At 28.2% G+C, this 25,792-nt stretch overlaps 5 protein-coding genes across 14 annotated transcripts in view; 3 read left to right on the forward strand and 2 right to left on the reverse strand.

Moving 5' to 3' along the window:
* LOC111683721 (1-phosphatidylinositol 4,5-bisphosphate phosphodiesterase classes I and II) overlaps window positions 1-25,792 on the reverse strand; it is a 190,779-nt gene that overhangs the window by 7,309 nt on the left and 157,678 nt on the right. For all 10 annotated transcript variants that reach the window (XM_046956432.1, XM_046956434.1, XM_046956433.1 and 7 more), the window contains exons 3-10: window positions 12,155-12,301; window positions 8,580-8,717; window positions 4,224-4,357; window positions 3,938-4,123; window positions 3,503-3,700; window positions 1,529-1,711; window positions 1,172-1,352; window positions 294-531 (exon numbers count right to left, since the gene is read on the reverse strand). In XM_046956432.1, coding sequence (XP_046812388.1) covers window positions 294-531; window positions 1,172-1,352; window positions 1,529-1,711; window positions 3,503-3,700; window positions 3,938-4,123; window positions 4,224-4,357; window positions 8,580-8,717; window positions 12,155-12,301 — 1,405 coding nt within the window. The remainder of the gene's footprint in view (window positions 1-293; window positions 532-1,171; window positions 1,353-1,528; window positions 1,712-3,502; window positions 3,701-3,937; window positions 4,124-4,223; window positions 4,358-8,579; window positions 8,718-12,154; window positions 12,302-25,792) is intronic.
* LOC111683735 (trypsin) lies at window positions 14,732-15,700 on the reverse strand. Its single transcript, XM_023445846.2, has one exon. It carries the CDS (start codon window positions 15,671-15,673, stop codon window positions 14,822-14,824), a length of 852 nt encoding a protein of 283 aa, XP_023301614.2. The 5' UTR covers window positions 15,674-15,700; the 3' UTR covers window positions 14,732-14,821.
* LOC111683779 (lectizyme) lies at window positions 18,587-19,473 on the forward strand. The gene has a single exon (XM_023445886.2). It carries the CDS (start codon window positions 18,612-18,614, stop codon window positions 19,410-19,412), a length of 801 nt encoding a protein of 266 aa, XP_023301654.2. The 5' UTR covers window positions 18,587-18,611; the 3' UTR covers window positions 19,413-19,473.
* Window positions 19,716-20,644, forward strand: LOC111683768 (lectizyme-like). The gene has a single exon (XM_023445874.2). The coding sequence runs from the start codon at window positions 19,749-19,751 to the stop codon at window positions 20,571-20,573; it is 825 nt and encodes a 274-aa protein (XP_023301642.2). The 5' UTR covers window positions 19,716-19,748; the 3' UTR covers window positions 20,574-20,644.
* LOC111683757 (lectizyme-like) lies at window positions 24,394-25,293 on the forward strand. Its single transcript, XM_023445865.2, has one exon. It carries the CDS (start codon window positions 24,431-24,433, stop codon window positions 25,259-25,261), a length of 831 nt encoding a protein of 276 aa, XP_023301633.2. The 5' UTR covers window positions 24,394-24,430; the 3' UTR covers window positions 25,262-25,293.

Below are 25,792 nucleotides of genomic sequence, written 5' to 3' on the forward strand. Positions count from 1 at the left end.
TAAACATAATCCAAAGTTTTATACTGATTTTTATATTTTTTAATTGGTTCTATGAGTTTGAATAATGTTGGGAGCCCATCAATAAGTATTCGCATGTTTAAGTCATTAAATATGTTATTAATTATAACCCACCAACCCTTTTTATAGATTATCATTTACGCAAGACTCTGCATGTGCAATTTCAGTGTTCAACGTTAAATAGAACATTATAGAACATTATAATAGAACATTATATATATATAGATTATACATACGAATATATTGTACTACACATATTTTTCCTTTTAGCTTACCTGAATTAGCTGAGATCAGTTGTTTGTTATTGGATGTCGAACCACTCGTACTTTTCTTGTGGTGATGATGATGATGGTGGTGATGGTGATGATGTTTCTTCTTATTCTTAATGATAATTTTACGTCTGAGAAATGATGGTGGTGGTAGATCAACATTGGGTTCAAGTGGATGAGAATCTAAGGGTTTATCTAGCAACATATCACCAAATATCTCACGACAGTAATTAGCAATTTTAGCCTAAAAAATTACAATGCAATTTGCAATAATATACAAAACAATACACATATACATAGATAAATAACAAAGTTTAAGTAATTAATTTATTTCATCACTTCATGAAAACGGATATCTTAAGGTAAATAAAATTTATTTATTAACTTAATAAATTTTGAATTTAAAACAGGTTTTGTTTATAATTAACTGCTATTTGTTCCTTCACACACCCTACACCCTAATGGTGTATAGTAGAAAATACTATACAATATTACTTGATTTGTTTTTTGATACTATCATTTAGCATTAAATTTAAAGTAGATTTTAAAAAGGAAAATATAAATTCTAATAAAAACTGTTGTTAGCACCAGGTTCTTTGAAGCATTAATTTCTTTATAAGAGTTTTTTTCTAACTATGTATGTACTCGTTTTTTTCTCTTACTTATGTTATGTTTTTATTAACTCAAATTATTTATAGTTAGGTTTGGGTGTGTATTTAATTACATCTACTTAATAAAAGTTACAACGTATGTATGTATATATGTACGTATGTATGCACACGGTTCTTCAAAACACATACGCACAGAAATACAAGAAAAACACAAATACACATACTAACATAAACTTGAACATATAAAAAATTAGAGCACGTTATTAAACTCACCTGTTGCCTGGGATTACAGTGATTTTCAAAACTTAATATCACAGGATATTCTGATGTTTTAAAAGCACTCTCCGCTATGGCTTCCAAAACATCCTTGGCAAATATTTCAGGAACAAATGTGTAACCATGTACAATAACGGGTTCGTCAGTACGACCATTCCAAAAGTCCAATTCCACACATCTTTTGCATATAATGTTAAAAATATCATTGCCATTATGTCGTTGGGTTTGCATATATTTTTATTATGGGGCAGTGAGAGGGGGCGCAGTTTTCAAAGAGTATGAAATAGAGTAATTAAGAACAACATCAAATATGTATCAACATCATTTTTCATTCTATCGAAGTCTCATTCGTACCTGCAACCAGCCAATAAACACTGACGATAAATTTCAACCGATGATTTACCGGTTAACTGATGACCCGTTAAGTAAGTGTTATGGGAAGAGTTTATAAAATAATGCGATAAAGGTTGATTCATATCATCATTAAGATCCCATTTACTTGCCGCCATTATTGGATTATCGTCTGACATCAAGTATCTGTAAGAGCGCAAAAAAATTATTTAATTTTTAATTTGGCATACAATATGCATCCAAAGAATATACTTTACAACTTAAGCTCACATGTCAGTGTTATTGCCAACACTAATAACAACTAAAACTTTGTGTACTAAAATAGATTTTTAATTGAGTAACTTCTAAATTTATAAGCAAGTAGAAAGTAAATTTCTAAGCAATAATCAAATGTGAAAAATATATTCTTCAAGTAAGAGTCGAATTTAAATCAAGATGTTCGGCACTGCTCAATTTTTGGTATTATCAAATACTAAGGCTAAATAATTTATTCAAACACTCCACTCTTTTAAACTTGATCAGTTTAAAAATAGGTATGTATATGAGCGGATATGTAGATATTTTTGTTTTCCTAAAATAAAAATCCTCTACTAGAATTTTAAGCCTATGAATACAATAAAACTAAAACATGTATGCACCGGAACCATTCAAATGTCATTTACAAAATAGGTTGCAATAAACTTGAGTATGTTGTGAATATTTAGTGTGCAACATTGTTAAACCAAGTAAGCTGGTTTTGTTGTATATTATATAACCTTCAATAGTTATTTGATAAAACACACCCTTATACTTTAATGTAAAATCTGATATACATTCATTTTTACATGTACATATGTGTCTATACAATACAATATTATTGTACGAATGGGAAAACTAGAAAAAGTTGGTCTACAAATTCAAACCCTATACACGTTGAATGACATTTTATTCTGTGTTTTATACGTTTCCGCTGTTGAGCCTAAAAAATAAAACTTTTGTCCTTCATTGCATTGCTCAACACAAGTTTTATGCGACATCCTTTTTAAGACTATATTCGCTCTCATACTCAAACAAGTGAGTACTTGAATATAAGTATACGGACCAATAAGTCCGTTATTCTGTATTTCATATAATTTTTATTATTTCAGTTTTTAAGTTGTATTTTTTGTGTGTCTGTCACTCTTTTGAGACATTGTTGAATACTTTTTGTTCACTCGGTTTTATTGAATGTGTCAACAACTGAGTGGTGTCACAAGTTTTTCAAGATAAAGTTCTGAGGTGAATGAAATAAAGGTTGAACGTGTTTTTTTAACAATAATAAAAGAATTTAATATGAATATTGAAACATTTACTTATAAAATTATGCTTAAAACTGAGAATGTTTTGTGTAGCATATTTTTTAGCAAAAACTAATTTATAAAAATTTAATTGTTCAAAATAAAAGTGTAGTATTAAGTGTTTATCATATAACAATATACTATCCAAGAAGTTGGTTTTTATGTAACTTTGAATCTAATATTTTTTTATTATATTTAAATTTTTCTCTTAAGTTTTGTTGAAAGCGATAAAAATATTTTGTATCAGAGAATTTAATTTGTATAGAAAAACAATCAATTTCGTAATTGACAGCTGTCATGAAAAAGTTTGAAAAAAACTATGTATGTTGTTTCCGTTAAAAAAGTTCTGAACAATTGTCTACTCTTGAATAAAAATGTAAACTACATAAAAATGTAGTTTACATTTTTGACACGTGCTAATCATTTAATAACTCGTAATAACATGAAGGGGTATTAATACAAATCTATATCTATCTATCTATCTATCTATCTATCTATCTATCTATCTATCTATCTACTCAAATAGTAATAAAACATAAAAATAACAGATCATGTTGTAGTTTTACGTCTCTTATCATTACAAACTAAATTCAAATATTTTTTAATATTCTATAGTAGCAATGACATTGTTAAAGAATTTAACTGTCGTTGTAGTACGTACCTTAAAAAGCCATCTAAACTCAATAACCCTTTTTGTATATTGAACTGATTAGGTTCATATTGTTTTATGATTTCTTTGGCTCGCTCCGTATCGGCATAAGGATATAAAATCTCATTTAGTCTAGGATCACGCTGTGTGTTGTTCAAAAAGTCCATAAATTGGTTGGTGGTCATATATTTGCGTTTCGTATTGCCCACTCTGTATCACGGCAAGCAACATAAAATTAAAAAAAAATTAAGTTAATTAATTAAATACTGATTATTAAAAAAGAGTATAAAAACAACAAAGAGAACAACAGGAATATTTATTTGGATTAATAAATACTGTTATACAAATTAAATTTAATGCAAATTGACTTCTTTTTTATTTTCAAAGCGTTTATAAATAAAAATTAAAAGAAATACATACATAGTTGCAAAATAATGAAAAACTTACATGTTGTCAAATACTTTTTCCACCTCACTGCGTTGCGTTAGATTTTTATATAAATTATAAAATTCCTCAAATGTAAATTTTGAAATTGGAACCGATTCCAGTTTTCCCGAGGGTATACCTGTATTCTCTAATGCCTTTTCCACACGCTTGCGATCATCTTTATTTTGAGCAAACATTTTAACTATGCTGAAATATTTAGTTTTGTATAAAAATATATTCAATTTAGTATATGTATATTGATACATATGTATGTATATTGACATGTATATTTTAAAGAATTTCTTACTTTTTAACTGGTATCTTGTCGGTTTTGTCAGTTTGAAGACATAGTTTTGTGTGGGCTTTTTTCAAAAACATATTTACCGAGCCATTCAACTGCACTAAACTGTATGCCAGCCTCATTAAACCATCACACCAATGCTGTAAAATATTTATCAAAAGTAAAATGGAAAACAATTTAATTGAGTTGGCGAAAACCACAAAACAGCCTAACATTTATTTTCATTAAAAAAATGTTTAAATTTATTTACTATGCAGTATCCTACGTTCATGTATAACTGTTTATTCATATCATAATCTTTAATAACCGATTAATTCAGACAGTTAATTATTTCATCTGAGCAGATATGTAAAAATATACATAAATGCATTCTGATATATTATATAAAACTTATTCAAAATGCTCTTCAATTACAGATTTCTTTTTTGCAGCATTGATGCATGCGGATTTTATTACATTAATTTATAAAACTTGTAATGATAATTTTGTAACTAATATGATTACAAAATGTTTAAAATAGAATAATATTTATGTACCTTGTAAAAATGATGCAAAAAGTGGTAACATAAATTGTTTATAATTACAGGATAATATTCAGAAAATGTGTTTAGAATCTTACTAAACTTTACCAATTCATTTTTAAAAAGGAACATAATCTTCAGCCCTGTTTAGGTAATTTTTTATATTATTATTGGTTTGGGCTATTCTAAATAAACGGCGGGTCGTACTTACGGAAGAAATTCTATATTTAAAAATATTTTAGAATCAATGTTAATATATAATTAGTGTTGATAAAGTTTTTGATGCCGTATATATTTTGGGTTTTTCATGCTACGACATAATAAACTCATTATCTAAGTAATTGTTAAAAATGTGCTACAGTTAAAATAGATTTAATCAGAAACATAACTTTGAACAGATAACGTTTTTCCCCAATAATTATCAGAATTAAATTTTGAAAAAGATTAAAATGATTATGATTATTATTTATGGAAGTTGAAAAACCCCTTTGTGCTAAACATCATATTGTAGACACACTTATCTGCCCTGAAAAAGTGTGCAGAATCATTAAGAGTTTGATAATATATTATTTGAAATCCAGTATTAACTGATTAATAATGAATAGTAGTAATATTGAAAAAAATTAATTTGGTAAAATTTTATCAGTTGTTCAGGTCAGAACATGACATCAAAATACTCGCGTTTAAATGCAACAATAAAATATATATTATTAATTAAAAATGTATTTTTTTACCTAAAATGCCAAAAAACCATTAATACAGGCCACAAAAATTATTTGTGAGAAATTTCATATAAAACAATTTTTAGTGATTTCAGTTTTTATGAATGAGAAATGTTTATGAATGTATATTCAAATTCAGACACAATATCTTGCTTTTAATATTTCAATAAAAATTTATTGTTCCAAAGAATATTGTGCCAATTCCCACCTAATTATCTAAAGAATACAAAATATTATATTTTTATTTGCAAAATTAAAACATGTTTAAATGTAAAACGAAAAATTTTGTTTGTACATTTGCCAGAAAAAATATTTGATTTAAAAAGTTAAAAAGGAATTCCATTTACATGATGTTACTTAAAACAGTACAGTGATCGTAAAAGAATTGTAGTTGATACAAATAAACAATAAACAGTTGTTAAATGTAGGTTTAGAATTTGTTGGCAGCATTTCAAATTAAAGTCGAAAGTCAATCACGAAAATCAACATTTTTATTAATGGTGCAACTAATGCTGTCAATTAGCAAGAACTGCCACACAGTGGTTTAGAAGCTGTTATTTTAGAAAATTATTCGTAATTTCTAAAACTATTGGATATATCGCAATAAAATTTCACAAAATCGCGAAAGATCCATTTATGATTTGAAGAAGCTGAAATTTAAAATAAAACTACTCCTTGCAAAGATTTGCAATATTTGCTTTAAGAAATATTTATGATTACATCTTTTTTTCTTGAAATTTCCCTATACATATACTTTTATTTTTAATGTGACGGGCCTCTGGAGAGTCGTAAAATTCGTTAACCATATACTCTAGTTTTCTGACAAAATTCTAAATAAACATAATTCTCAATACATAGTTATCTTGTCCCTACACAAAGTTAGACGCATTCAAATTTTTTTTCACCAATACGTACCTATTTTATTTTATAAACAAAATTTCTTCGGGACTATAAACAAATTTTATATAAGCGGACACTGCCCCACCAAGCCAATCTAAATTTTTCAATTTTGAACACAATATTTTTAATTGAATAAAAATGTAAAAATTCGCAAAGCATCGAACCTCACGATTCAATATTTATGTTTCTCGAATATCGTAATAGATAGGCAGTAAAATAAGTTTTTACTGTTTACTGAAAAATTTTCAGTTTCAGTGAAATTTTGCTGATTTTAAAAAAATATTAAATAAAAATTTCAATAAACAGTGTAAAATTTAGGAAATGCAAATCTTACTGAATACTATTTTTTTCAGTAATCAACAAAAGTTTCTAAACCACTGTGTGACGCTGCTAAAGGCTGTAGTATAATTTACTTTAGCAAACGAACAAATACTTTTTTCTTTTGTTTAAACTTTTTTTAAATAATTAAAAAAACAAAATTGTTTAAAACATTAAATTAATGTGCTCTGTTTGTGTATGACCATTTTCCTATTATAATTTCATGGGGAATATGAATTTGTATTTATGTATTTTAAATTTGATAAACTGTTTTGAAAATTTTATTTGTTTATTTTATTTAAGCAAATCAGGTGAATATTTTGCACGTCGAAAGGAATTCTTTCTTTTGCATGATCGAAAATTGAAAATGAGAATAAAATAGAGCGAAATTCTTTTTATTGTATATTATTATTGTTGGTTTTTAGGAATGTAGTACAGCATCATAAATTCTCTTTTTATTTTTGGCAAAATGCCAGTATTAAAAACAATTGCAACAACGTTAGAAAACCCGCACAAAGCACTATTTGCATACCCATACTATAAGAAAATCCAAACAATTCAACCAAAATACATATTTCTTGTCTCATTTCTCAATAGCTGCAACCAACCAGTCACCCATTATGTCAGTTTTCCAGACATACACAAAACGGTGGTCTTTAACAATATACAATGTATGTACTGCACATTTATTGTTTTTAGTAATGACTTTTGTAGAGAGAGTAATAAACTAATAATTTTTATTTTGTAACACGAATAATTTGATCTAGAGAAAATGCTAGATTTTTAATTATATAATTTTATTTTGTTTTTAAACTTTATGGGCTATTCTGAAATCAAAACAGCAATTGATCCTACTGAATATACAAAAATGAAATTATTCAACCACGTTCATACATGCAGTAATGGATTTAAGCTCTGAGGTCGTTACGTGTATTTTTACAAAATATTTGATTTTGTTAAATAATCATTAAAGTTTAGCTATATCATGAATTCCAGGAATGAACACGGAAAAATTTAAAATTTTTCATCATATTATGTTCTTTATGTTTTTGTTTTTAAATGAAACATTTCAAGAAAAAACTAGTCAATAGTCTATAGTTGAGTCTAGTCTATAATATAGTCTATAGTCGACTTTTTAGTCTAGTCTATGAGCAATTACAATAGACGTTTAATGTTATTGGGTTAAAACTTTTTGCAGCTATCAAAAATATTTACCATTTAAAATCCTTAAAATTAAGATAGCCACTGATATATGAAAAAACCATTGACTACTTACATTATAGAATAGTCTAAGAATTATTATTTAAATTCTCATAAAAATTGTTTGTTTAAAATCTAAATATTAATTTAATATTTTTATGATATATTTACTTAAGTTCTTTTCATCATTGTATTTTAGGTGAAAATGGTTCAGTTGTTCACTTACGACGTACATACGTTTTTGTTTTAGCTAGTACCAGTAGTTTTATTTTATATAAAACCAGAAATAATAAAAATAAATGTTCTTTGCTCAATTTCATTTAAATGTTACAAAAAATAAAAACTAGGTCACAATTACTCGTAAAAGTGAAAAGTTTTTCAAATAATTTATTTTCAAAACACATTTATAAAAACAATCACACACACACACATGAACACATGGAATATTCATACGAGAATGTTAATATATTTAAATATAAAAACTTGAGGTTGGTTGGATCCACATCCACGAAAAACACATTTGTCCAAGTATATATCATTAGTACATCATATGTTTATTTTTGTTAAAGAACATATTCTTTCAACTAAACATATGGTTTTTCGTTTATTCTTTATTCCGTACGCAGTTTCGTACATTTTGTTAAGTTCAGTTTGGTTCAATTTAGCTTCAGTTAAGTTTTTTCTTTTGATTGATTACTCACCTGAGCAATTTCTTTTTTCGTACAGCAAAAATTTACAAATGTCAAGTTAACAAAATCTGCACCATGACAAATGGTTACAGTCTTCTCTTCCAGTGTATCCTGTGAACCCAAAGTTACAATTTGACTTAGTTTGGGATCCTGCAAAAAACAAAAGGATGAAAATATTGCGTATGAAAAAAATTAATTCTTATTACAAAATGTTCAATTGCCGTAGATTAAGTCACACTTAAATGTGTATAAGATTCTAATGTAATATGTTTAAAAATTAAAGTGTTTCTACCTTTATTACATTTTGTTATTTTTATTTATTTTTTTTTTTAATTTTTAAAAACATAACATTTTTAAAATATTAACATTTATTTATTTTTTTTCGTTTATTTTACTTTTGAAACGTACTTACTAATTTATCGCGAATTTATGAAAAATGTTTATATTTTTATATTTTAAATAAAAATGTATGGTTATGGCGACAGAAAAACTCCAACGGGTTTTTCACAAGCATTAAATTCGATTATTGTTTATGCATATTAAATCCATTAAAAAAAACATTATTTTCTTCAATAATTTTGAAACAAATGGGCTTATTTAAACAGTATGCCAAACAAATTGACAATAAATAAGGCTTTAAGGTGATTAAATTAAACAATTGTTTTTGTTGCAATAACGATATGTTCTTTTAATATGATATGTATGTATGCATTTGTATTCAGTAAATACAACATTTTCTATGTTTATTACAAATCGAAAACAAGACAAACAAAAAAGTTCACGGACTTTGAAGTAAATATTTATATAAGAAAATATTTATATATGTATTGATTTTTTGTTTTGCTGGATTTGTGAATCTGTAATGCATACTAAAATACTTTTCATATTTTGTAGAAAAAATGGACATTACATATTTAATGCGAATTTTTAATTTTACTATGCAGCTTCTTTATATGAGTTGGTTTATTTTCAAATGGTAAATTCAACGTAGTTAAATTTTATATTAAAATTATAAATATCAATTATAAGGATATAATCACAATCTATATTAAATGTATTTAAAATCGCATGATTAATATTTTATTTTAAATATTTGTTGAAAATTTTTATGACATATGTATTTATGTGTAGTTTTATTATTCTACCTGTAGAATAAGAATCTGTTTTTGAACTATGAAAACACCTCCAAAAATCTTTAGACACGGGTAAAAGCCATGTTTTTCGTACCTTCAAGCACTTATAAGTCTTTAACTTAGTTAAGCCTATTGAAAATGGTTAAGATCGGTCCATTATTTCACCTAGCCCCCATACAACTAAACCCGCCGAATAGGGTTTTTATGTTCATAATTATGTTTAATATACTCATATAAAGAATAAATGTTTTAATGACTTTTTTATCATTTTCCAGTTAATAAAGAGCATAAATGTATCTATTCGAAATTAATTTGTAATTTTACATTAGAAATTGTATAAATAAACCGCAATGATAAATAACTAAGAGTTCAATATTTATCTTCATTCTTATTGATCACGATAGTGTGATCAATAAAATTTAAATTTATTTTATATTTTCCGACTGTATCATTTTTTTTAGCAATAAAAATAAAAAAAAATTACCAAAAACTTGTGTCTAACAAAACACACAAAAAAAGAAACAATAAAATATTCAAAGCAATAAAATCAACATACATGCATCCACTCATATGCTTTTCTAATAAGTAACAGAGTTGTTTGTTGGTGTTGGTTTTTCTTTTATCAAAGCATGCCTTCTAATTATATTTGTATGATCAATTTTTCAGAGGTTGTCTCGGCCGTTGTTTTTCACGTCTGACAGAATTATTTACAATTTGGATCCTGGAGACATCTGCGGTCTTAATAAAATTATTTCAACAGACACACGGACAGTCAGACTGAAGGATATAGATTTATCGACTCCGATATCTATAAAAATCTAGTATATACATACATGTAGGGTCGTAACATTGTAAAGTAGAAATTGCAAACGGAATGCAAACTTGAAAAGCGAAAATATGTAATTAATTTCATTTAAAAAAATAATGATTTGAAAACTGCTGTTATTCCAAAAATATTTGCGACACATTTACTAAGTAGCACAAGTGAGGACTGACGATTAGCGGCAGAAAGCAAATATATTTTACGTAATAAAAAATCATTAAGTAAAAGTCATATTACTTAAATAAAATTCTATGTTGGTTTAAATTATGTAACATATGTATGTATGTTTGTATGTATGTATGTATGTATGTATGTATGTATGTATGTATGTATGTATGTATGTATGTATTTATGTATGTATGTATTATGCCTACTTTTTTGTGCTAAATATAGACAATTTTAAACAATCTTTCCTCCTTCTAAAAATTTATAAAAAAGCAATTAAGAAAATTTCAACGTTTAAACAATTAGTAGGCTGACTGTTAAATGGTTGTTTGGCCTTTGTTATAAGTGAAACGTTTTCAAGTGGTAAGTCTCTCATTTAGTCATTTAAGTTAATTCTAACAATTTATGTTATAAAATGTTTAAATTTCTCGTTCTTCAAGGTCCTTCCTTGCCAAGAAGTTGAATGTATTAAATTTCGCATTTAATAAAAGAGTTAAACGATTGCAAAAAACAAGCTATCACAATCCCTCTAATCCTCTTTTATGTACATTTGAAATAGAAACAAAAATAAGGACTTTAGGTGCTAGACGGACGGTGGTCGAAGGAGAAAAGTTTAATTTTCTTCTTTTAATGGTATATACAAATTACTTATTTCAATGATAAAGTAATGATGGTGCTGTTGATACTTAGTTGTTGTTATTTTTTGTGTTTGTTGTTGATAATGATGACGAAGTGTGTGATATTAATGTTATAATTAATTTCTTAAAATTTTCTAGTTTGTTTAAGATTTATATTTGTGTATTTTGTTTTTATTTTCCAACTTTCAATGGTATAACAACAGATTTTGTACATCTGTGTTTTCGTTTCCTATGTGAATTTTATTTGCTGAATTTTACTTTTTTAATTGAGTTGTAAGAGTAAACTTCTTGTTGTTTTTTTTTTTTTTTTTTTTTTGCGCATTATCATTTTATTATCCCCAGGGAGGTTTGTCTTCTACATTAATAAAATAGCAATTTAGCTTTAATATTTCGAATGTAGAAAAGATGGTAGTTGTGAAATTTATATCAGGCACCAGGTACATTAAGGAATACAATATTGTCGAATGAGTGTGTGAAACTCTGTTGCATGGCTTAAACAGATGAAATGATGAATAACTAATTATTTAGAATGTTGTTGAATGTAAGACTATAATTATTTTCACTTTTTATCTTGTCAGGATTTGTTTGTTGCCTACGCTTTCGCCATTCTGTAGTTGCTTGTATTTGTTTAGATTCGTTTTTGAAAATATTAATTTTGTAGTACATTTACAAGAAAATTGGGAAAACGTTTTCATGCACATGTAATTACAACAGTTTAACTTGTAATTCTCTAAATTTGACTTTTACATTCTAACTTTTTTAGGTCGGGTGGGTTTTGAGTTTAATTAAAAAATTATAGTTTCTAGATAAATGTCTTAATTTACTTACCTTTGGTTTTTTGGCATATTGTCCAGTTCGTACATCTCTTATTGTGGATATATCCAATATATCCATTTCATTATTTTGATCAACCCACAGTAAAAAGAAACCACTAGGATCCACCCGCATAGTTACTGGCACTCCCATGCAAGAATCCTAAAAAAAACGAATGAAAATTTAACTTTAAAATTGAATGGTGTATAAATGTACATATAAGAAAAGAAAATTTGCATTTGAGAATAGAAAAAGTTAATAAAACTGAGTAAAGAAATATTAAAAAAATAAGAATTTCTGTAATTTAATTGTACATAAAGAAGCCTACATATGAACCATTGTATGAACAAAAAAGATTTTTTGTACGCATACACCAAATTTATTTCCTTATTGTAAAAAAAATCCAAATTCAAATTGAAATAGATTACTTTACAATAGTTTTTATTATGGATAAAAGCAGTTTCATAAATTCAATCAACCAATTCTTCAATTTTAAAATTGATTTTATTGTCACTACTTGTATTATAGCCGTACCCCATATTATTATAAGATAATCTTACGTATCGACATACATACGCACATACATACATACATACATACATACATACATACATACATACATACATACATACATACATGTTGGGTGGCTCTTATGTAATTATTTTCCCGATTCGAGGAAAAAATATAAATATAATAGTGTCCCAGTTATTAAAAAGTGTTTTAATTTATTTATAAACTGTACGCATTAAAATTTAACTACAAATATTAAAATTTATTGTTTTCACCTTGTTTTATTCAAGCTGAGTATCCCACATTTTTTTTTTCGAAAATGCGAAAAATGCAGAAAAGGTTTTTTAAACAATTTAAGTACTTTTAGGAACATTTTTAATATTCCCAACACTATGGCTCACAAATTTAATCGGCCAAAAAGATTTTTTTAGATCGATTTTTGAAATTTTATTCTCGGTAATTAATTGTTTGGACCCCTTTGTAGAACTGTTTTTTCATTTGAATGAAATTAATCCCGTAATTTGTTGAGAATTGACATCTTTTGAAACCAAATTTAAAATTAAACATAAACAAATTTTTCCTTTTGTTGTAAAATTATGTTAAATTATTTCGATTTTCCCTATAATAAAAAATAAATCTGTTACATAAGGTTTTCATTTTTGATTTTTTGTCTGCGACAAGGTGTTTATTTGAACTCGTCTGTTCTAGCTTTTTTAATTTGCTCTAGGGTGTGTGCTGTAAGATGGAAACGGATATGAAATACCAAAAAAGTACAAATACGCAAATACAAAAAACAAGCTACAAGGATAGTATTTCCATTTTTTATTTCACATGTTTACCATTTCATTTTTTGTTAATTTTGAAATAATTTTCATTTAAGGTCATTATATTATAAACTTTTTTGTGAATGTGTGAGAATTTTTGCACATATTGTGTTTATTATTACATTCTACAATTCGGTTTATTGGCTGTTGATAATAATGATGTTGTTGTTAAAAAGTACGTGAAAATGCTAATGAAAAAAATGAAAAATCTTCACAAAATATTTATCTTTGTTTGGCCCCACTTAAACACACACATTGTAATAACAATATGTTTGGTAAAAAACTGAAAATTTATTAATCTCATTCACAATTTTTTACAAAAAACATTTTGACACTTGAATTTTTTGCTTTCATTGAAAAAAACAAGAAAAACACAAGCTTTTCTAATTTTAGCAATATATGTATGTATGTATTAAAACAACAATAGCAACAATATTTCTGAGAATTTATAATTCCCATAACAGTAATAAAAATACAAAAGAAAATACAATATAATAATGATTTAGTAGCTCATTTTCAACTTTACTAAAAAAGAATTATAAGTAAAAGAAATTTTTATGCTATTCACCCTACACTATGTATGTACATATTAAGAACTCAAATTGATAACTAATTCTACTCATAAAATATATACCGGTATTTATACAAAATCAAAAATTTTATAATACTCATAAAAAGGAAAATGATAAAGAAAAGTTTTTAGTTATTTTTGTGAATTTTAGTTATTTTTTATATAAAAAAATCCAATTTAATAAATTCCTGTTATAAAAATATTAAAAATTCCGTTAAAACAGTCTTAAAGTTCAAATTTTCTCGGAAAAAATATCAATGAAATGAAGTTCCATTCTGAAATAAATTGACAATTATTTTTTTATTAAAAGAAACTTATCTAAAAATTAATTAAAATCAGATAAAAATAATAGTATAATTTACATTTTTAATTATTAACCGCAGCACATATTATTCGGAAAAAAAGTGATATACTTTTTTATACTATATGTGTAATGGTTAATGCCAAATTGAAATTTTCTAAAATTGTATAAAAGAATAGTAGAGTATTATTAAATCTATTTTGCCAACTCCTACTTACAATTTGTGTCCAATTAAATTTCTTGAAAATAATCCGACTCTGTTATCAAAATGCAATAAATATTAAGATAGTTGCTACTAAAACTCATCGCTGCGTTAGCAATCTGGTTAGTGATAAATTAATTAGTGACGACTAATAAATTAAAGGGGGAAATAAAACAAGATAAGATTTGATTTTCTTATTTTTTTTCTTGAGGTGTTTCTCCTCTCTTTTAAATGTTTATTTGTTTAAATGAGTAAATGATTTACGGCTTCGATTTTAATGCAAAACATAATAAGCCCATTGAACTTCAGCGATCCAATCAACGTACTGGGAAACAGCGGTGTATACTGTGGGACGATTGTTGTAGCCACATGGCAAGTAACCCCAAGAGGTGATGCCAGCTAATTCAGCAACATTACCGGGACGTTCGACAACCAAAGGAGAACCACCATCACCGTAACAGGCAGCTACTTTAACGCAAATGTGTTTGCTGGTAAGAGGAGCATCAGAAGGCAATGATTCTTTGCACTCTTCTTGGCTCAAGATTGCAGATTTGGCAACTTGCAATTTGTTGACGAACAGAACACCCTCGGGATCATCCAAACCCCAACCATAGTTAGCAGATGTTTCGTTGTTGTAGACTTCGTTTTTGTAGGGCAAAGCGACTTGTTTTACCTTGGAACTGAATTCAAAACTGGGAGTGACATGCAACAATGCAATATCTTCGGATCCTTCCAAACCAGTAAATTGCTTGTGATTGAAAGCAAAATCGACAGTAACGACTTGAGCTTCGGTCAAATTGTTGCGGTCGGTTAAACCGGCATAAACGGGCAAACCTACAACATCACCAGCCAATTCTTTCATTTCTTGGACACAATGGGCAGCAGTCAAAACCCATTCTTTGCCAATGATAGTACCAGCACAACTGTGAGCATAAGCAATGGAGGAAATGCTCAAAGAAACCAAGTAGGGAGCAGAATTTTCAGTGGCATTTTCGCCACCAATAATGAAAGGACTTACATCTACAGGTGGTCTAGAAATAATTCTGCTTTTTAAGGTTTCAGCCAAACCAGAAGGGCTGGCACAGGCGACAGCAGCCAAGAGTACAACCAAACACGCAACTTTCATTTTTACCCCAATTCTTAGCAATCAATATCGAAACTATGAGCTCTTTTGTATCATTGTTTGGTATTTTATAGGTTTGCCTAACAAAACCTCACACAAATACACAAACACCTGGTCGGCAAAAAAGAGTTAAAAATAAGAGTATATAATATATTACTATAGCCTGTTTAAAATCAAGAGAGGAGTGGCATGTGCTATAGTCAGAGATTTTAAAGACTTAATTGGTTTTCGAATATTAGTCACAACTCGAAAAATGTTATTTGTTAAATTTTACACAAATTACTAGAGCTCCTCCCCAGACATAAACGTTATTATTATTTAATTGTTTTTAATTTCTTTTAAAATACTTGTAATAATTAAATCAACTACTTATGTAGTAATGCGATATTTATAAATATGCAAAAAGATTTTCGATATAAGAAATTAAATAATAAAAATCGTTAAAACTTTTAATTCCTTTAATTTCTATCTAAATGTTCTCTTGTTAGCTAAAACATATTCGATTGAGCATTTTTTTTTTACAAATTGATTAGATTTACTTATGAAAAATTATCGCATGTTGAAAATTAAAAAATAAAAAATTAAGAAAATTTACGACTTGTGTACATACAACAACAGACTAAGAGTTTCTTATCACTTTCGATATACTCACGGTTACCGTGAACGATGTCCAGTCAACACACACAGAAATCGTAATGAAAAACATTTGATTACGTTTTTGCATGTCGAACTTAAATGGGTTTTATTTGGTCTTCTTCTTCAAAAAAAAAAATTTAGGTACTATTACTACTTGAATAGTCCTTTGTCTGGCGAGCCCTTTTTATAATGACCTCATATACATAATATTTCTAAAACTTTATTAAAATTAATCCATTGTAGTTCTTTAACCCAACGTTATAGTATAATGAATAAAAAGAAAAAAATGTTATGTTTAAAACTATGAAGTCATTAGAGGAATTTAAAAATTACAGTAACAAAATTACAACTGTTCCATATGCATTTTTTCTAGCTTATTTCAATTGTGCAATAGTGCTTGAAATATATATTTATATTAAAATCTTTAGAAACTTCAATTAGTTTCGAATTCGCTATCAAAGCAAAGTATACATACATATATGTCATTTAAAATATTCCATTAAGAAATTTATTTTAATCAAAATTTTTCTTGAAATTAATTTATTTTATCAATATTTTGAAATAAACAAATTAATGCATTTTTTTTAAATATTCTGGATCTAGCCAAACGTGCAATTAAAGAACATTATTTTTGGAATCAAATACCTTATTTGTATGTATCATTGCTCATAATTTTTCTAATAAACAACAAATTTACATGATATGAAGTAAAAGCCTAATCTGTTATCTATTATTACATTATATTCAAACATAGACAAAACCAGAAAAAATTATCGCTACTTTACGATTACAGTAACTTCACAACTGCTGTTAACTGGTTAACTTAACAATAAATTGGCAATTTGTCTACTTCAATGATTGTTCAATATTCCTATGCATGTGTACGTCCTCAAACATTATACCTAACCCCTTCACCACCCTTACTTTAGATATTATCAACAGCAGGATGAAGGACCACAAGTATGAGTATGAATGTATGAGTAGTTACTCAATGCTATTGAATGCAAAAATAGTCCCCTATAAAATACATTAATGTATCTATGAGTATGTTGGGTATTTATATGCGTGTGTTTCTGAAAAGTTCATATTGGTTGACCTTCTCATGTCCTTGATTAAAGAGTTATTTATTATTACGTTTATGTAGCATAAGCAATAATATGTTATATGTTGCCACTTCTGCTCATGCTTTAAATATAGTTCTAGGAATACAATACATACATATCTATGTATGTATGTGAGTAGTTAAACAAAATAAACAAGCAACAGCAGCTTGAACAATAATAATACAAGCAGTAACATTAACAAAAATAACGATTGAAAGAAAAAGAAAACAACAAAAAATATCCTTTTTTTCTACTCATATATATATAATTCACCTTGACTATGGGGTAAAATACATTTCAAGAAAATTGAAGGTTTTTATTCTCAGTCATTCTACTACTTCTCTAAACGCACATGATGCACATTTTAACTGTGCTGTCTTATTATCTGAATACAATTAATTTTTCATATGCAGTTAAATAAAATCGTATAATTTTTCACAGGCATTTAAAAGGTTTATTGGTAAAACATTTTACTTTTAATAAAAAAAATATTTTTTGTAAAAACTTCTACTGCGTTGCTTTTTGTTACATACAATATTTTTATCAATATTTAAGGGTGTCATTTGCAATTGTTATATAACTTTTAAATTTGATTACCAAACATTTTGTTTTATACATAAACCTTAATTTAATAACTATAACTATTATATTTGCCTGTCATGTTTGTTTTACTTATCGAATCAAAGCAACTTTTATATCATCAATCAATACTTGTGAACTTTAGCCTATCATCAAGCCTGAGCAAAAAATGTTTTCAAGTATTGTTTGGAAAATAAAACATACTTCATAATTTAGTTGGTTTTTTTTAGGAATAAAATGGTTACTTATAGCGCAATTATATTGTTGCTATTACCATATATAAGTTTTGCAACAATGTGTTCACTAAGTTTCTTTGATTTGCATCATACCACGAACTACTTATCTATGTTTTAGTTTTTCCACTTCAGGGTTTAAGTTATGAGGAAAAGAAGGCCAATACAACGATTTTATGAATTTTAATTAAAAAGATAATATATTAATACAGTATTTGATAAAGAGAAATACTCGTGTATTTAATGCTTTTAATTTTTTTATTATTATCTTAAGTATTCTCACGTTTTTTTTTTTTTTTTTTTTGTAAACTCTAATCGTAAAATAACTATAAAAGCTTCACACATTTCCCAAAGATTTCAGTGTCGTCGTCGTTCAATCATAAATCAATCATGAAGGTCCTCATAGTTTTGTGTGCTCTTGCCATTAGTGCTGCTTATGCCGGCAATTTCGTTCCTGAGGGACGAGTTATCAAGGGTCATGAAGCAGAACCCCACGCTGCTCCCTACATTATCTCATTGACTTTAAATACAACTAGTGCTCATAATTGTGGTGGAACTATTGTCAACAAGGAATGGATTGTAACAGCTGCACACTGTATTACTGTTAATCCAGTGGGTATGGGCGTAGTAGCAGGTCTTCATGTGCGCGGTGAATTAAATGAAGCCACTCAACAAAGAGTGGTCGATTTTGGCAAAGTACATGAATCTTATGGAGGCAGTGTAGGACCTTTTGACATTGCTGTACTCCACGTCTCAAAGCCATTTGAATTCAATGAATATGTTCAACCGGCCACTTTACCAGCTCGTGAAGAGATTCCTGCTGGTAATGCCACTCTCTATGGTTGGGGTCAAATTAAGGCTTTCAATTTGGCTTCCGCCAAGACTTTACAAACTGTCAATACTCAAATTATTAACTGGGAATCATGCAAGGAACTTATGAACAATAATTCAAAGTTGGCCGATACCAATATCTGTTCCGATTCGTACAACGCTGGTATTTCTGCTTGTAATGGTGATTCCGGTGGTCCTTTGGTAATCGAAACAGAAGGTGCTCCCGCTGAGTTAGTAGGTGTTGTATCATGGGGAGTCATTCCTTGTGGTCTAGCAAACAAACCTTCCGTATACACACGTGTTTCAGCTTATATCGATTGGATTGCTAAAGTTATAAATGCTTATTATGTTCTTCATTGATGTAATACATATTTGTCAATCTCTCATATTATAAATTTAATAAAAAACAACAGTATCTTAACAATCAAAGTTCTAATTTCTTGTGCTAAATTTTTCCTCGAAATAAAGCTAATCGCACGCGTTCTATTGTACCCACCACTTTACGATAATATGCGGTGTTATAGTGCTTGCTTACTAATAACAATGACGATAATCGATTGTAAATTATTATTTATTATATGCGCCATTGATCGTAATCGATGATTTCTTAAGATTTTTTCATTCAATATTTCGTTCAATATAAATAGAGCGGATAATTTTGAAATTAATTAGTAAGTGTTTGTTAATTTACACAACATGAAGGTTTTAGTAGTTCTCGCTGCTTTAGTGGCTTGCGCCCAAGCTGGTTCTGTTTCGAATATCGCTCAGAAGCTTATTCCTAGCTTCTCGACCGGCTTTGTCATCAAAGGCCACGACGCTGTTCCTCATTCAGCTCCTTACATTGTATCATTGAGCAGCACTACTAAACATTCCCACATTTGTGGTGGTACCATCATTGCCAAGGATTGGGTATTGACTGCTGCTCATTGCATCAATAAACCCGTTGGAATGGGTGTTGTTGCTGGTTTACACGAACGCTTGAACATTGACAACAAAACCCAATCTCGTGAAGTCGATTGGGGAATGGTCCACGAAAAGTATACAGGTGGTGTTGGTCCCTACGATATCGCCATTTTGCATCTTTCAGAACCATTGGAATACAACGAATACGTTCAACCTGCCTCCTTACCGGCCGTTGAAGAAATCCATTCTGGTGAAACTCATTTGTACGGTTGGGGTCAACCTAAAGCCTTCGTTTTAACTGGTGCCAAGATTTTGCAAACTGTCGAATCCGAAATTGTTGAGTTCAATGCCTGCAAGGCTGCTTTGCCTGAAGATGCCCCCATTCACGAGACCAACATTTGTTCCGACTCTATGCAAAAAGGTATTTCTGCTTGCAACGGTGACTCTGGTGGCCCCTTGGTAATTGAACGTGAAGGTGCACCATCTGAATTGATTGGCATTGTTTCCTGGGGTTACATTCCCTGCGGTTTGGCTAACTTGCCTTCTATTTACACCCGTGTTTCCGCCTACATTGAATGGGTTGCCAAAATCCAAAACGCTTACTACGTATTGCACTAAATTCTATTTATTCGGTATTAAATTTTAATAATATAATAAAAATTTAACTCAAATTTTAACACCCATAAAAATACGTCTTTTAATAAAAAAACGGAAAGAACATCTTTTCTGAAAATCTTTTTGGAAGGGTTCTCAGTTCAGTACCAGCAATTTAAAACATTTCTAACTACATTTCTCTGAAATAGCACCAAAAATTTCAGCTTTTTGTAATTTAAATAAATAAAAAATATACAATTTTTAATGAACCAATTACGCTGGCCAATTACACTTTATAAATTATTGAAATAAAAATGTAAAAATGCATTCCTGAACAATTTCTGGCGAAAGACCTACGTTAACTATAATGAATTTTATATAAAACTTTAAAAGAATATATGTATATATATAATTCAAGATAATACGAAATATTTGTCTGAAGTTTTAGTAAAACCGAATAATGTTAACACACACAGAAAAAAGATCGATTGGAAATCGGTTAGCATGATAAATATTTAGTTAAATTAATTAAAATTCTATCGCTGTTATTAAAAATCTGTAAAATTAACTAACTTTCTATATTCAGTACTAAAAAACCATAATTACTTATAAACGAATTGTGGTGTTAACAATTTTCATATCAGTAATTTGAACTGAATTGTATCGGTTATTAATTATTTTTGTGAATTCAGTAAAAGAAGCCGATTTTTATTTAGAATTGAAACGCCAGAACATAAAATATTAGTCGTTGCAACTGAAAAATAGTAGAGAGTAAAAAATATTGGGCACTTCAACCAATTATTAATGGAAACAATTATTTAAAATTAAATGATGATAAAGGAAAGGAATAAGTTGGTAATTTTAGATGACGTACATCAAAATAAATAAAATAAAATGAATTTATATTTAATAAAAATACAAATTACATTTGAGGATAAATAAATACGGAAAGATCGGATATAAAAGGTAATGTTAAATATGTTTTATATCTCCTAATCTATTTTGTGTTATATTCTATTAGTTTTCTTAATTTTATAGCTGCGGAAAGGTAGTACTCCTTTGGACATGTTAGACAGGATGAAGAACAAAATCCCCGGCACATAAACATCAAATTTTCATCAATCATCAAATAATATATACGTTTTGTAAGTTTATACAGATTCATATTTTATTGTAAATATTTTAAATAAAATGAAATATATTTTAAAAAATACACAAATTGGGTTTTAATAAATAATAATTTCAGTTGTAAATACCAATAATTTCAATCCTGATTACCGAATAATAATCAAAAACAGTTGTGTACTCCATATATTCAATAAGAGTAACCGAATTTTACAATAATTACAATCGAATAAAGGTATAGTTGTGAGAACCGACTGAATTCGATTGGAAACAAATTCGGTTATCACAACGAATCTGTTTTCTCTGTGCACATAAACTGCAACTACTAATATGCAATATAAATAATTCATTGTTCATCAGATTAGGATTCAGCAGCTAAAAATACATTAAAAATATTCCAATTGGTTTTAAAAGTTTTCAAAAACCTTAATTCGTTGGCCTGTGTTATTATATTTTAAATAATAATCTCAAAATTAGGGAATTATTAAGACGGGGATCAAGATTGTTTAAAAGGCATTCCCACAAAAAAGTTTCATATTTAATTGTTTTATTTGTTGCATTAAAGCAATGAAATATTGAAAGAGGGTAGTTAGAATTGTAAATTATGATAATAATAATAAAAACATAAGATGATTTTGCAAAATTGTATAAACAGTAGCATTGATAACAATGTAGTATGTGTGCAATACAAAGTTCATTTATAAGAATGTTATTCACACAAACATTGTGTCTATTAAACATTTAATAAATATAGATTGTGAATTGGTGATATTGGTTATGTTGTTAGATTTATTTAGCAAACTGTCAAACAAACAGAAATTTGGACGTGTTTTTCGACCGAGGAAAGAAAGTCGTTTTATTAACGACTTATTAACGACAACAAGAAGATTTAAATAACAACCCTTATACTGTTTCTAACCATTAATGTGTGAATAACTTTTCCAGATCAACTTTGTAATTTTAAAAGAGCTGCGGAATTGTTTTTAGTCATAATTATAACATTTAATTTCTTTAAATTACGATTAATTTTTATAATTTTTTTAACTTATAGAAAAAGCCATAATTACAACAATTCAAATTTCGATTTCTTTATTAAGGATTTGAAGTTGTTTCATCATGAAACGCTTTCAATAGGAATGAAATTCTGAGACCAAGCATAAAATTAAAATATTCAGATATTTCATTTTAGAAAATATTCGTAAATTAAATTTTATTATATAAATATAACATTTTTAGCATGTTCTTATGACATAGAAAAATTTTATAAATTTTCCAGGATAATTAATTCCCGGAATTGTAAAAGTCCGAAAAATTAGAAACTCTATTTTAATTAACACAGCGTTATACAGTACTAAAGAGCATGCAACTTAGTTTGATCGCTTCGTATCACCTTCTTAACCATTTTAAAACTGTTGTCCTTATCACTAAATATCTCTTATTATTATTCTAGTCTCGCCCTAATGTATACTTCGAATAATTTGTAACATTTTTATAAACAGTAATCGTTATAAATTTGACTGATATGCACGTAATAATAACATTTGATTAAAACACTGTTAAAAAATATGAAATTTGCAAAAATAACAAAAGGTTTTTTTTAGTTTCCATTTACATACAAATTAATTCCTGTAAGTGAAGATGGTTTTTCATAATGTCCATGGACGTTATGATAATTTTACAAGTGCCACACTGTCTAGGAACAAAATGATAAATGGATTCATGTGTTTTAAATATCCTATGTTTTTAAAGTTGTATGACTAATAAAGAGAATTTCACAAAACCTTAATGTTGAAAAGCCTGTCGACAAATTATAATTAATATATTTATCTGTAAAGACAACACACAATTATCTATAGTTTCCCATGACCGATTAATAAACATAAATACTTGTAACCACTCGAAATTCAAACACACCGACATTTTGTAGTGTTTTAGAAACTTAACTGCGTACGATTATCGCAATCAAATTTGAGTGACTCTCAAACTGCACTAAATATTTTAATTTTTTGCCAATCATAAATCAATCTGATAAAAAAATATTTTAAAATTTCTTATCTGTGGCTAATGAAAATAAATAATAGAATAAAAATCTGACCAATTTAAAAAAAAATGATAAAGACCACTAATACAAACAAAGTCATAAAATAACGAAACTCTAAACCTTTTGAGGTAGCCATGTTTAATACTAGTAGTGTAGCTGCTCCATCTACAACATTTTTAAAAAATATAATCAAAATAAATAAAAAAGTGGCAAAAATGCAAAAAAAAAAACAAGTAAAATATCAAATTATATTCGACTTTGCAGAATATTGTATACCCTTCACCATAGTGTGTTTAAAAATAGGTTAAGATTGTTAAAGATTTAGACCTCTGGGTCCGCAGAAAATTTATTTCAACAGACACACGGACATGTCTTAAACGACTTAGGCTATATATAAGGTTTTAGAAAATACAATAGGAATGACAAACGGAATGACAAACTTATAAATACCATTCTAACAAAGGTGAATGGTATAAAAATAAATAAACAAAAAACATCTAATCTAATAATATTTATGTTTATGGATGGACACACTTCACAAAAAAATTATTTATGTATTGCAATATTCCAATGATATCGAGATAAAATGAAACGAAACTGTGTCGAGTGGTTAAAACCGATGACTTGAGAAATTAAATGAGCTAACCAAGAATTTTATATAAAACCAGTGGCAACAAAATTAAAAAATCATAATAATACAACAATTCCAAACAAAATGAAGTTATTAATTGTACTGGCTTTGGTCGTAGCCACAGTTAGCGCAGCTAGTTTGGATTCGATTGTCCAACCCGGATTTCCCGAGGGCCGTATCATTAATGGTCACGAAGCTGCCAAAGGAGAGGCTCCTTTTATTGTATCTTTAAAAGCCGGTTCACATTTTTGCGGAGGCAGTATTATAGATGAACATTGGGTCGTTACTGCCGGCCATTGCTTGATCTATAATAGCTTTGAAGTTGTTGCCGGCCTCCATCAACGTAACGATGAATCTGATGTCCAAATTCGTAAAGTCCCCAGCAGATCCTTCCAAATTGCCCATGAAAAGTATGGAGGAAATGTTGGACCCTATGACATTGGCCTAATCTATATTGCTGAACCTTTCGATTTAAAAACATTGGCTCGCGATGGCTCTGCTACAGTTGCAAAGATAAACTTGCCTTCTGGTAAATATTCTCAAACAGGCAAGGGCAAATTGTATGGTTGGGGACGTGACAACTCTGGTACATTGCCCAATATTTTACAAACATTGGATGCTGATATCATTGGTTACACACAATGTAAAGATGCTTTACCCAGCTCTGCTCCAATCGATCCAGTTAACATTTGCTCATACACTGCTGGCACTACCGATGGCGCCTGTAATGGTGACTCTGGTGGCCCATTGGTACGTTACACCCCTGATGGTGCCGAAATTGTAGGTATTGTGTCCTGGGGTTACACTCCTTGTGCTTCTACCAAATATCCATCGGTATACACCATGACATCGGCCTTTAACGATTGGATTCAAAAGACTATTGATAATTTCAATGTTGTTGATATGCCCTATTAAAACCTAACAAGGTTACTTACTATTTAAATAAAATTGACGACGAATTTAATAAAATAATAAACTTTGTTTTATTCATGTACATTTAACACTTTACAAAAATTGTTTATGACCGAATATATTATTTACAACTAAAATGAATTTTATATGAACAAATCTAGAAAATAGTAGACTTTTGCAAATTTTAAATAAAACGTGTAGCCAATGGCCAAACTATTGACATTCACATGCCAAAAATAATTCCATGTCTAAGTCTCTTTCATCAAGGAAATCAACATAGCAAGAGAATATAAAGCAAATTCAATGGGTAATAAATGTTGCTGTATGTAAAATTTATCTCATCATAGAATTATTGAATATAGAAACATGTATTCCAATTTTAAAGGCCAATACAAATTACCGTCTACTCCAATATAAATACAATCCACAACTGAGAAAAATAGACAAGCTGAAAGGTAAACGAAACATACAATAACAGTACTTTCTTTACAAAAACAACACTTTAGTCCATATTTTGAACGATTAAATAAAAAT

The sequence above is a fragment of the Lucilia cuprina genome, chromosome 2 (genome assembly GCF_022045245.1).
Source record: "Lucilia cuprina isolate Lc7/37 chromosome 2, ASM2204524v1, whole genome shotgun sequence".
Classification (NCBI taxonomy): Eukaryota; Metazoa; Arthropoda; class Insecta; order Diptera; family Calliphoridae; genus Lucilia; species Lucilia cuprina.

Bases quoted from the DNA above. Each gene is read 5' to 3' on its own strand.
- LOC111683735 (XM_023445846.2), bottom strand. From the start codon at position 15,673: ATGAAAGTTGCGTGTTTGGTTGTACTCTTGGCTGCTGTCGCCTGTGCC.
- LOC111683779 (XM_023445886.2), top strand. From the start codon at position 18,612: ATGAAGGTCCTCATAGTTTTGTGTGCTCTTGCCATTAGTGCTGCTTAT.
- LOC111683768 (XM_023445874.2), top strand. From the start codon at position 19,749: ATGAAGGTTTTAGTAGTTCTCGCTGCTTTAGTGGCTTGCGCCCAAGCT.
- LOC111683757 (XM_023445865.2), top strand. From the start codon at position 24,431: ATGAAGTTATTAATTGTACTGGCTTTGGTCGTAGCCACAGTTAGCGCA.